Here is a 13645-nt window from a genome sequence, read left to right as displayed (position 1 = left end):
AGGAATATATATATTTATATTTATATATATTTTAAATCATCACTGTGAAGTCTTCTCACATGCAAATTAAATAAAATGTACAACTTGAAAATGTTACAACGGTAGACATTTTTCTCAAAGCAAGTCTTCTAGTAAAAGGCAAATACAGACACCACAAAGTTAAAAAAGAGAAGGAAGGCGTAAGAAACCAAACGGCAGGCGCTATAGACAGGACAGCTTGAGCGGGGAAGATTGGGATTGCAGGGAAGATTGGGATTCCAGTGAAGATTTCTCCCGCTGCTGGCAAGGCGAGAAAGAACGGATGGTTATTAACAGATGTCTTCAGCCAACTCCCTCGAGAAGATTCACTCTAACCTGAGAAGCTCCACATCGAAGAGGAGAGTAGCGTTGGGAGGGATGACCCCGGGGTGGCCGGTGGCTCCATAGGCCATCTCCGGTGTGCAGGTCAACTTTGCTCTTTGTCCTAAACTCATCTGCATTTTGGATGTTTGAGAAAGGAAAAGAGAAGACAAAAAACAGTATTAGGAGAAAAACAAAGAACAAATCACTAAGTGTCAGATTTACAGAATGAAGGAGAGTTGGGATCATTGGATTCATCCGTCAGCTTCAAGCTGCAGCTGCCACAAACAGCTCAGATGCAGGTCTCCTGACTCCTCTGGCTTCTCACAGCAGTTCTTTAAATTGCCAGAGCCAGTCTGGGAGTCTCACAAAGGCAGAGTTTGGTCCATCCTGCCTAGCCTGGAGCCAGCTGTAGGAGGTGTGAGTTCCTTCTGCGGAGCACAGGGTACGTTAGGATCAGGCTCTCAGTAACAGACAGGACCCGAGCTTTGTATGCCTGAGAGATCAGTGCCAAAGCGCAGGTAGGCAGAATCATAGAATCACAGAACCACGTACAGCTTCTGAAAAGCATTCTCCAGCCACCACCAGGGATGACTTACCCGTTGCTCAGACCCTAATGCTGTAGACACCCATTTTTCTGCTGCTGGGCAGATGCAAAGCAAACACATCCTACCTAAAAGAGGTATTTATTTCCCTGAACTCAGCCCAAGCCGGAGGGCAGACATCTCACCCCAGGTGCCATTTATTCTGGCAGAGAGCCCTTGCCCCTGGGATGGACAGAAATGCTGATTCCTCTCACTCCAGACTAGCTCTGAAGGTAACAGTGCTCCCTGAAATCTGGGGTATCGAGAATCAAACCCCTGCTCTTCCAACAGAGTATTTTGGGGTGGAGCATTCTCAAGCTGCTGTTCATGCACCATACACCAGTGATGGAATATTCACTGGCCAAGAACCAATCCCTGATCTGAAGCAGGGTTTTTAACTCAGACCTCTCTCCCAAGATGGGGCACATCACCAAACTACACATTACGTGATATTTCCTGTTGAATTTTTTTTCAGGTCCCATAAAATATGCCAAAGCTTTGATCACTTTAGGTAGAAGAAAAATGTGAATATGAACTTTCCTACATTCAGGGAGTATTCATACCATGGGGCTGAGCGTACAGGAGCAGGTGACCTCCCCTGGTCCCTGCAGGGGTGTGCGTGGGGCGGGCTGGCTGCTGCTCTGACAGGTCCCTGGCAAGCCAGACAGCTGGTAAGTCATGGGTAGGTTTTATGCACGGGGCAACCTTGAACTGTCAGAAATTGCGCAGAAAAATGCAGACGCTGCTGACATCTGACAGTCATCAAACCGAGGTTTGACAAATCTACACGCTAGGCATAGCAAACTGCCTTCTCCAGAGTGCTTTGTGTCATTCACACTCCCCAAACCCCTCAAAACCTCTCAAACCCCGGGGTGGAAGGAGATGGCCACAAGCTGGACTTCGATCAGTGACCCACTAGGAGGAGCAGGAGGGCAGCGTGTGGCCACACTGATCACTGGAATGGCTTTCAGCCACTTATTAATTAAGGGACAGGGCTCAGGGAGTGAGACCGGTCAAGGAAGGGATCAACTGATTGACCCAGCGCTTGTTGCCACTGCTCTATCTGCATCGGCTTCTGCAGTTCACTGGGGTCCTGAGCTCCTCTCAGGCCCTACTGCAAAACAAATAATAAAGAGTGCAACCCCAATCCCTGAGAGGAAGGTGGGTAATTTTCAGAGAGCCTAGGATTCCTCAAATGGACTTCTTCTCTGGCTGGAGAGAAAGGAATGATTGCATCACTTTCTCCAAAGGGCTGTAAACGATGTTCTCCTAGCCCTCTCTGGAAAAGCATGGTTGCATCACTCATCACTGGATTGTTTCTCATTTTGCATGCTTTCCTTCTCCTTGTTTAAGCATAAGAAGTTGTTCCTGTTATAGTCGTTCCTATAATAATATTTGAGCACTTTCCTCCTACACTGAGCTCTAGGACCCCGAAACAGGGAGTCACAAGGAATTTGCACCCTGATCTCATTCCCTCTTGCACCTGAGGAGCCTGATTGCACTCCTCATGCAGTGGGCCCTCACAACAGTGCAGACTAAAAGCAAGAGCTGGCAATGAATGGTCTACGTGTGCCTCTTTTAGGGTTTTATCGTGTTGGCACTCAAACTGCAATTAATGGAGGGCAGTTTCCTTTTTCTCAGCATAGGCTTGGTCACTGTGTGTTAAGTTTTGTAGCTGGGAGCCTGAAGTCATAAAAATTTAACAGTTTGGTACCTTACTCAGTAAGGGTCAGAATCTGTAGCTCAGTCGTGGATGTCATAAAAAATGGCAGCTTGGACTGTCATGGAGTAGCTGAAACAGAGGCCGCCCCATAAAACGCTGCCACCTGGAACATTTTAGAGGCCACTGTGTCTGTTTGCGGCACTGCCCATGGGAAAGGGACAGGGCTTATGTGGCACACTGACACCCAAGAAGGGGACTTCACCTCTCCCCTCCCAAACGCATACCATGTGGAAAGCCTCAGGAGTAGAGGATATCCCCGGATGGACAGAGGAGAACTACAGGAAATATTGTGCTTGAACGGAGCACGCTTTCAGAAAACCACTCTGTATTCTGCACTCTGATTTCCACTTGGTCTTGTCACCATTGCACTGGACATTGCTGTGCTCACATGCCCTTGAAGTTCAGCCAGAGTAATTTCTTTGTACCTGTGTAACACCTTCTTCAAAGCCTTTAATGACTTCTTGCCTGCCAATCTTGAACCTGAAAGGCTTGTTTCTGTCTCTGGAGGAATCAAACTTCTTTCCATTCTGTAGCATTCCTGCCAAAACAAGACACACAGTTTCAATGCGAGATACATCTAAATTTAGGTGCTAGGAGGGGAGGGAAGGAGTGAAAAATTGTCTTGGTCACATCAGCTGCTCACTTTCATTTTCACTTTGAATCCTTATCCAAAGCAGATAAGGCAGGAGAGTCAAACACAGTGGTACCATTTTGTTACCTTTGTCTTCTAGTAATTTAGGCTCTAGAAGGGAAACATATTCTTCCTGTTACTCTTATTATGCAACAGGTTATAACTCACATCCTACCAAACGTGCACAGACATACAAGAAGAGCTGTTGCTCACACAGTGGAGCTTCCCGGCTACGTGGATAAAAGCAGGCAAGGAACAAGTGGGAAGCAGCAGAAGAGAGAATCCCAACATAGGTCCCTGATCCAGGCCTGCTCCTAAACAGAAAAAAACATCCCTAAAGTAAACTTACAGGCAAACAAAGAGAATTTAATACACATTTGACTAGGTTTACTTCTCCTTAAATACTTACCATTTATTTTAAGTCATTCTTTTAACAGTGTAACTAACTCAGGGGAATAGTCCCTGTGGGGTACTGGCAGGTAGCCAGAGTGCTGTTGCTGTGTGTGCTCCAAAGCCCACTGCAGTCAGCAGGAGCTTTCCAGCTTTGGGTGGGCATGTGCATTAAGGTTTGGGAACTCTTGAGCCAAATTTGCTGCCAGTTAAATGTATGCAAGTACAGAGGAGCTCCTTTGACTTGTTTCTGCAAATTTACACCAGAATACCTAGAAGGAATATTTGGTACCTCAGCTTCTTTACCCTCCGTACTCGATTTACTCAGGAGTACTAGAAAAACGACCATTACACAAACGTCGCCATTCCACACCATGCATGTGAACGTTCTACCCAACATTACTAATGCATGTGTCTCCTCCTCATGCAGAAAAAATGGAAAAGACTCTGCATTCACAAATATGAAAATAGCAAGGACATTTATATTAATATTTTACTAGCCTCATTCTTTGTATTTTCATCCAGCCACAAGAGACAGTCACCACAACGCCTCATTCCTTTTGATGGGCACGACACTGTTTCCACCCATATATTATGAACACATGCCCAGATTCTCTACAGCAAATCCTGTAGAATTTGTATTTGAAATACAGATTTGAAATATGTATGCTCTGTTTCACGGAGTGCTACATGATTAGTTATTCTCATTCTCTTTTCAAACAGTGGATAATTATGGTAGCTTTCAACTTAAAGGTACCTGGTAATTGCTCTTTCAAAATGCTATACTCCGGATAGTGCAAGGTTGGGCTGATTTATATATTAGAATAAATCCTTTCTTTTGTAATTCTGTAGTGCCAGTGTTCTGGGCATACACCATGACTCTCCTGTGCAAGGTGCTGTACAAAGAAAAGTTCATTAATAAGCAAGTATCTGAGAAAATTTCTGGTTGAAAACATTATCAACCTCAGTTTTTGACAGAAAATGCTGAGAAATACCGCCTTTGTGATCCAATATGAAAAACAGAATCTTACTGGTTTCTTTTCATTACAACAGTTATATTAATAGTTCAGCTTGATGCACAAGTTTTATTTTTCAGTGAAAACCATCAGTTATTGTCCAAACAATAATGCCCAAACAAAAAAAAAAAGTATTTTTGGCTTTATTAAAAGGTCTGTATTATGAATCAAAGATAAAGAGATACGCTAAAATGAAAAACAAAGACCAAAAGGGTAGGATTCATCTTACCAACCTTTATGCTTCTAAGATGTAGCAGCTACTTTTGAGCTAATTACTCTGCTTCCCTCTATAATCAAGTCAGAGAAAAATGCACTTTCAGGGGGCAATTAATCTAAACCAATCTAGGGATCTACATTAGGACACAACAAATTGCATCCCAGCAGCGCCTATTTCTTTGCAATGAATATAAGGGAAGTCCAGACAACTAGCTCAGATATGGATGTCTCCAAATTCATTAGCAGTTAAATCAGTGGTGACGGCATTCTGGATGGTAATAAGTACACTGTATGTGATCATTCCAGTGGGGTTCTGTGTCTAGATATTTTACATCAATATTAAAACCAAATGCCACATTAAGGTAAATTAGCTGTTGACCAAGTCCAACATTTGTCAAAGAAGTTGGTATTTTAGCAGCGTGTGTACATGTGTATAAGGCTTTAGGAAGAAAACTATGGAATAACTTGCCCATAACATATGTTTCATAACCTTCACCATTAGAGCTTGCCATATTCCTTACATTTTTCACCATATAATAGTGAAGTATTTTATGTATGCTCTGATGCAAGTACGTACACATATTACACAATATATCTGCTCAGTGATATCCCTAAACGTGCTCCGTGCGGGCTGGGAAGTCACAACAGCTACCTGCACAAGGCTTTCTGTTACAGACACACATGGGTTCATTTGTAATGTAGAAAACCAGCGTGAATACGGAGGAGGGCAGGCAGGGAGAAGCAGCTTGGGGGGAACTCCCAGGGATATCATATAATCCTTTTAGAAGTGTTTGATCTTAAATTTAAATGGCAGTCCTTCCTTATAGCGATTGTCTTTTTATACACATCATAAAACCTTATGATTCTATGAAATGGAAGGAGACTATTACAGAATCTCAATATTTAATAGTTTTAATATTAAAACTTAGTACTGTCATTACAGTCTGCATGTTAAAAGCAGTATGCAAACATTAATTATTCTTCACAGCATCCCAAGGAGGTAGAAGAAGATATTTATTACAATAGTCTAGAAGTTCAGATACTGATGCAAAGTTCCACAACGATTTAGTATGTTTTCACTTCATTTTGTAACTAAATCCTATGAAAATATTTAGCTTAAAGGTCTGATGGTTTATTAAATATCAAGCATCAAACTGGTGGCAGAACCAGAACAAACTCCTCAGAGATCCTGACAACAGCTGATGGACAATGTTTCCCACTTAAAATGACGTTTCCATGTGCCCATGAGCTTGCTAATCCAGTATATATCAGATACAAACTGTCTATCAAAAGCCTATAGAAGATGTGCTGGGCTTCTTCCATGTTTACAGCAACACCCTATTGTCAGCAATGGCTGAAAATTCATCAGGTGATAAATTCAGAAATGTAACCTCCTCTGGCATCACCTCACCTATTGCTCTTGGAGGACAAACTGGGATTCCAAGAGTCAGATGTGTCCATACTCGCTGAAGCTCTGGCAGGAGGGTCGATTTTTATATGACTGCCCTTTAGGTGCACATCTAGTTTAGAAATGAGTCAGAGTCCCCATGTGCCCTGGAGCAGTTCCGATCCGGATTTAGATCTGAACTTTAGATCTTTTTTATCTATTTCTAAAAGTTAGAGTCAATTCTTCAGGCTCCTGGGAGCTAAAACAGCATAACATTTTATTTTCTCTCTTGCTAATGCATCAATTGATTTTCTTTTTGTGAAAAAATGATTTGGTTAATATTCTTCAAAAAGGACGGATGCCTATCTTGGGCCTGCTAGCACCTTTATTTGTCTAGCTAACAACGAGGAGAAAAGAACCCGCAAACTGGAACTGAGCATTTCTTTGCAAAGTCAGAATAATGAATAAGAGTTTTGACTGAGCAAGGACATCTAGATGCCTGTATGCTTATGTGTTATAATGATGCTGATACTGAAAGGTAACAATCATTGTATCAAAAGAATTAATTGTGCTAACTCAGCAGACTATTATGTGGATTTGAAAATGTTCTGATCTACAAGGTGTCCAAATTAACAACTGGCTGTTGAAAGTTAGGTGGCTGTAGAAAAGGAGATGTTTCAGATCATGTGTCCTGCTGAATCATTGAAGTTCAGCTTATTGAAGCTGAAGATCAAAGAGCAGACAAATAATTTTGTTAAAGAATATGCCTAGGAATCCATCTGAACTGCCAACAACACAATGCCATTTGGGCAAAACCAGCAGTGAAACCAAAACTTCAGCCTAGGTTTAACACAAGCTATTATTTCTTATTAAAACATAGGTGTGTCTGCACTGCTGTTTTAACATGAATCACCTAACTGAGGTCAGTCAACCCCAGCTGAGATCACATCATATAAGTCCGTTTCCTAAGGCGAGAGGGCTAATGACACTGTTTGTACTTGCCTAATAACTTTTGAAGCTTTTAGCCAATTTCAACCAAGTTTGACAGAGTTTGACCAGGAGGCCATCTTACTGCGTCCTGTACAGGGACTTTGGCTGAACTGAGAAGGTAAGCGTGGCTTTTCTGTTCAACAACAGAGGTTTAGCACCATTGTAAACAAAAACTAACTTTTCTTCTGCTTAATATAAACATAGCCTTATGAGGAGAAAAGGATTCGCTGGCTTCGACTATTTTTCTGACAGTTTACAGCCACTTAAGAAAAAAATGTTTAATCTTTTTAAGGGAATTTTCAGTCTAGAGAGATAATAGTTGAAGAGACTGGTGGGGGGGTGTGCATCTCTGCATCATATCAGCTTCTTACCACAATTTTTTTTTAAAGACAAGAGCAATGATTTGAGTGTGCCATTTGTTGCCATGACAAACAATCACTGACTTGAAGTATAGCGATGGGAAATGGATAGTGGTGGTGGTGGTGGTCACTTCCTAGCTCCTGTTACCGCGGTGCACTTCAGTAACGGCTGATCTTCCCAACACAGGCAGCCTTGCCTCTTCATTTTCTTCATGTATTATATACTCATATATCTTTAATGTGGAGTAAGAGCAACACAATCAATTATTTATTATGCAGCTGACAGCATGCAATGAAGATACCACAGACAACTATTCAATAATGCATTACCATGCGCTATATATCAGTGCTGCGTACAACTCCAAGACAGTATGAAAGAGCCTTGCTCTTAGCTTGACTTCACAGCCAAGAAAATTACATACAATTGTTTAGTTCACTCTACTGAAGGGCATTATTCTGTCCTAACGGCTTTATAGATTTGCATATTTTTAAAAGAGAAGAGAAAGCAGATTACCATCAAGGCAGATATCAGGCTCAATAAGCATATTCTACGCTAAATGTAAGGAGACCAAAACAATTCCTCTGGTATCCTGCTGCCTGAAAACAGTTGTTTTATGTTAGGGTTTAATTCTGTTACTATTGCAAGGTTCAGCTGTAAAATACACAGGCGCTGCAGCAGAAGGCAAATTTCGTTTGAATAAGCATGGCAGAATCAGGTCAATCTGGGTATGCTATGAGTGAGACAATAGATGTCTAAAGCAACATTTACTATGGAAATACCTTGCATCTCTTGCATCTCTACCCCTAAATACTATGTCCTGTAACACAGGTTCTGGAGGAAGAGAGAAAGTTATAGACTAGGCTAGGTCTTTCTGTCCCTGCCCTCTGGTACCAGTCAAGAAGCACAAAGAGCAGTTCAGGAGCACAGCTGGAATACAAAGAAGATGTCTTGCCATATTTCCCACCTAGACACATGCAGCAGAGCTTGGCCGAAGAATCCTGGCCATGTAGTGTGCTATGATAATAGGACAAAACAATTAATCTCTTTTTTCTTCTTGGTTTCATTCTCAGTCTTATCTTACGCCACAAGGCACACATGTATTTCCCTCCACCACCACCCTTTCCATTTTTGTTTGATGAACACAATGGTGGTACAGATTTGACACTTTAGCCTATAGCACATATATGAATGTGCAGGTGGCCTTCCTGTGGGACATTACACACTTCAGTAGGGGGTTAAACCTCACTGAAATAGGTGAACATGATAGCCAACTGCTTTTCAGTGTAAGGCGCAGGAAGGGCCCAACCAAGGTCACCAAAGCTTCTGAATACAGATCTGGGTGCAGGGAGTGTGGAAAAACACCACAGAAAGCAGAAAAGAATCTCCAGACATTTATTGGGAAAGCTCTGAGCATGGCTCCGAGATCGCTTGAGAGAGGGGGTTTGGATCAAGTGCTTCCCGAAAGAGGCTGGGAGCAGAGAATCAGCTTCCTGACTAGTTAATTCCCCCGCTGCTCAGGGAAAGGGGATGTTGACTGATCTGCCAGAAGAAACACTTTCCCAACCCAGCACAACAATAGTGCATCAGCAGCTAGGTGTGCTTTAACGAGTTGTTCCTAGATTGGGCATCCCTTGATTTTCAATGATCTAGACTTCCATTATGTACTTCCATTTTCTTCTGAATAAAACCCGTGATGAAATCTTAATTTATCAGTGCAGCCCTTCTGATTCTCTTGGCTAGAGCTAGCAACAGCCTGGTGACAAATCTACCCATTTCTAGCAGGGCACTGGATTAAGAGGCTGTGCATACCCAGAGACAATAAATTTTAACATGAAGAAGTATATTCTTAATGTGTTACCACTTAACACCAAGATGTTAAGGGGTGTTTGGAACTGAAGAATAACATTTCTCCCCACTTTTTTCTTTCTCTCCCGCAGGCCCCTGTTTACCCAGTTCTTTGTCACATCCAACTTTCTTAATGCATAGCATGGCCATACCTCATTCACAGAGGAGTGTTTTACTGAAACTCATCCTGACAAACACAGCAATAGTCTAACATTGTCTAGCAACTACGCTGTTCTTAAATAGGAACGAGAAAAAGAAAAACATTCTTGGAAAAAGAGACACACACTCAAGATGCAACCAGAGAAGAAAGCATGGTTTATAAAAATGGGCGTTGACCGAGCCACGTAAGAAGGCACAGTTAACATGCCAAGATTACATATACTCTAAATAAGTCAGAGCCAGACACAGCAGTTATGTCATGATCTCGTATGTATATAAAACATACATAATGCAGAAGTCAAATGTTTTTTATCTGGGGTATCCAACTTCTTGATCCAGACTGGTCAGACATTCCTGCAATGTGTCTTATTTTAGAGACGTGGTATAACTTTCCTGGCTGGCGTTATGTAATATCCCCTCCCTCCACAAGCATTTGGAGAATTCCTGGGGAACCGTCTCCTCCTGCCTGTGATTCCACGCAGGCAATGAGACATGACTTCACTGGCACCAATTTGGGGCCGCCATGGGGCCCCACTTCAGCGTAACACACACACAGTTGCCAGGGTGACTGGGTGAAACACGCTGCTGTTTCACTCAATGAACAAATCCCTTGCTCAAGAGTGAAGGACAGCTACCTAGATGCAGCTTTCTCTCTGTTGACATGGACAGACTATAGATTTCTAGGTAGCTAAAGACAGTTGAGATGGATTACACCCAAAATGACTCGATCACAGTCAAGATTAGTGAAAAAATGCAGTTTAAAACAAAGGTGGTTTTGATTAGCGTACCAAACGCCTTCCTGTGGATTATGTTGCCCCAGGTCCTTTACACTTGGTGACTGCAGATCTACCTACATCTACCTAGAAGTCACTTACCGTATAGTAATACATACAGTCAATAGAAATAGAACAGAAATAATAGAAGACAAAAGTAAGTTCCACTCTTTGAGTAAACTCAGAGAAAGGTTTATTAACAAGTTATGTATTGGGTAACCCTCATTATGTTGTCAGTAGTTCAGCCTACCGTGACGATCAGATAAAACCAGCATTTTGCAAAGCAGTCTTTATCATTTGCTGCAACACTCCAGTGGAAGAATGTCTTATTCAGATACCATTTACTTTTCTAGGCTGTCTTTTAAAAGCTATATGAGACACATTCATCAAAGGAACAAATCTTTCTATAGACGTACAGTTTGTTCTTCCCACCTACTAGGAATGCACTTGCTTTCACAAAAAAAAAAAAAAAAAAAAAAGAAGAGTATTTTTGTAGTATTGTTTTCAATGTAAACAGTGTTTTACGTGCTGAAGGCAGATCCTAGCAGTTTCATAAATATCTCTCTGCCTGTGAACTCTGATGGTATGTTCTGAAATAGTATTAGCTATGAAATTCTTATTTTGCTACATTTGTTTCTTAATTTTGTTCGTCCTTCCTGGTTTTGTAGATTCTCATTGGTGTAAACTGTCACGATTCCCCTGATATTAATGAAAGTACAAAAATATATGTATCAGTTTAAAACCTGGCTCATGGTAATTCAAACTAAGTTGAATGATGCATTCTGGACTATTCTCCAGAGCAGTCTCCTGCAAGCATATGGAACAGCATAGATTTGTGATCAGAGAAAAAAGCTGGATGTCAAAAAGAACAGGTTCTGTCACCAGACAGCTGTGTAAGTATAACTCACCTTCATTTTATTCCCTGTGAAACCACGACTGTGGTTTCACCAAGGTCAGAAAGAGAATCACTAGCATATCCAGCAATAATATTATTAATTAATATACTTTGCCTTAGGTATCTTGAAAGCCTTAATTCAGTAAGCCTTTAAAGTATCTTCAGAGCTCCAGTGGAAAGGAGCTATTACCAGTGCAGTTTGTTATTATAAATAGGTCTTTTCCATCTCTAAGTTTTGATCTCAGTGATCTTATAAACGAACTATGGAAAAACTGGCAGCTGTTATCTTGACAGATGGGTCTCAGGCATGGCTCTGCTGGACATTAGACAGTCGTCTCTCTGGAGAACAATAGGAATTTCCAAGTGCCTGTATCTATTTTCATCTACTTAACAAGCCACTCATGTCTTCAGCTAGTGAAGGGAAGAAGCAAGGAGAATGCAAAATAAATACTTTAGGGGAAACATCTCAGAGAAAGCAGTGAGAATCAGATGAGTATCACCTATCAGTGACCTCCCCCTTGAGTTTTACTGAAGTGACAGACAAAAAATAATCAGAAGTTTCTTACAGAGGCAGTGGAGACACACTGGCATTTCCAGAAGATGAGATACAGAAAGCCTCCACCGAATGAAGTGCAGCCTGTAGTCAGCCGCCAGGACCAGGTGAGAACAAGGAGGCACCTCAGTTTTCAGCTCTTTCTAGAATTTTGCATCATCACCTATTTTGGATGAAGAGCTTTGAATCTGATTTTAAGGACAGACCTGACCCTGAGAAAGGTTTATCCTTTTTAAAGGGTGGTTGGTAGAGATGGCGCTGCTGCCCACCTTTTCCATCATCAACACTTGCCAACAGCAGCATGAGTTCAACTCCTCCTAAAGCCTGAATTTAAACCCACATCATTCTCATCATCGGACAACCACCACTCAATGGGATCACCCTCTGTGCTCCCTCCTTGAGCCTATGTGGTAGCTGGAAATGGAGAATGATAAAGTTAGGAGAAAACCAAGCAAGTAGTAATTAGGGAAGTCAGTGGGACAGGCAGAGACCTGTATCACCATCCTTGTTCCCAGGACGTGTTAGATCAGCTGTGCCTGATGTTGTGTAGGGTTTGTCCCTGCACTGTTCACATTGACTTTAGTAGGAGTTTGAGGATGGACTGCACAGACCATAATATTTTTCCAAAAGCAAAAGTATTTTCACATTCAGGACTGCTGCAAACAAAAGACATTGTAAATTAAGCCAGTTTAGATACTACAAATAGAAATAGTAGTCAGCCCATAGACACAAACAACAAAGATAAACATTACCAAAAATACCTCAATAGCACAACAGAGTGGAAAACACCACAAGCTGAGACTGGACCAAGCAGTAAAGCATCACATAAACAAATGTATTACTACACCAGCAACGAAAAGCTGGAAGATTTTAGACTCCTACATCGAAACGTGTAATATTATCATCTGTAAAAGCAGAGATGGTGAACACATTGCATAACTCACAGGAATTGCTGTAGACCAGACAGCTTTCTATCACAGCTCATACTATCTCTTATCATCCCAGGAAGTGTAACTGAAAAAGTAGCATCCTAGATGAATAACTCACTGTATTAAGTCAGTAAAAATCTGTTCCTAACAATCAAATGGCAAAAAAATACAAATCACCATAACAAATTATGTTTTTTCTGCAGAAAAATAATGGATGTCCTGTCCAATTTTATCCAAAACTCTAAAGAAAATGCAATTCAGGGCTGAATGGAATGAAACATTTTGCTTTAGAAAAAGAAAGTTTTTTAAAAAAGCCTTATGTCCATCTGAAATGTTTCATTCTATTAAGAATACAGTGCTTTGTTTTCAGATTACTAATATGAACTATTTAAATTCAGCTTTGATGAGGTCTAGGGAGTTCTTGAACATCACCACCTTTCCAATTATTTAGCACCAAGTATTGTTTAGCTACATCCAAGCTAAAAGACACCAGAGTTATTAAGGAGAAAACATAAAAGAAAAGTTAAAATTCATAAGGAGCATGCTGAAGGGGAGGCATATTAGAAAAAATTCAAGTATCCAGACAGCCAAGCCAGACAAAAGAAAGGCAGAACTGACCTAAATTTTGGATCAAAGATGCAGAGATTTATGTGAGAGGGATGCAGTTATCTGGTCTAAAATGATCATTCACCCAGACACTCAGACGTATTATACATCACTTCTAAAAATAATTGAACAGATCTTCCCTGACCAGGTGACATGGCTTACTCTGTAATCCATAATATGTAATGTGACGGACCACGTAAACGCTCCATTAATTTACGCAGCTGCTTCCATTTTCCCATTTTGCAAAAC

General features: G+C 41.3%; 1 protein-coding gene across 1 annotated transcript in view; it reads right to left on the bottom strand.

Annotated features, from left to right (window-relative positions):
* Positions 1 to 55: 55 nt before the first annotated feature.
* The window catches only part of FKBP1B (FK506 binding protein 1B, 12.6 kDa), a gene marked incomplete at its 5' end in the record, with an annotated part of 39609 nt that continues 26019 nt past the window's right edge, over positions 56 to 13645 (bottom strand). Inside the window, 2 exons of the mRNA XM_010079170.1 lie at positions 56 to 473; positions 3072 to 3184. Coding sequence (XP_010077472.1) covers positions 345 to 473; positions 3072 to 3184 — 242 coding nt within the window. The remainder of the gene's footprint in view (positions 474 to 3071; positions 3185 to 13645) is intronic.

Source organism: Pterocles gutturalis, unplaced genomic scaffold (genome assembly GCF_000699245.1).
Source record: "Pterocles gutturalis isolate BGI_N339 unplaced genomic scaffold, ASM69924v1 scaffold38778, whole genome shotgun sequence".
NCBI lineage: Eukaryota > Metazoa > Chordata > Aves > Pterocliformes > Pteroclidae > Pterocles > Pterocles gutturalis.
The sequence above is the reverse complement of the archived record's forward strand: the minus strand, read 5'-3'. Positions and strand labels throughout refer to the sequence as shown.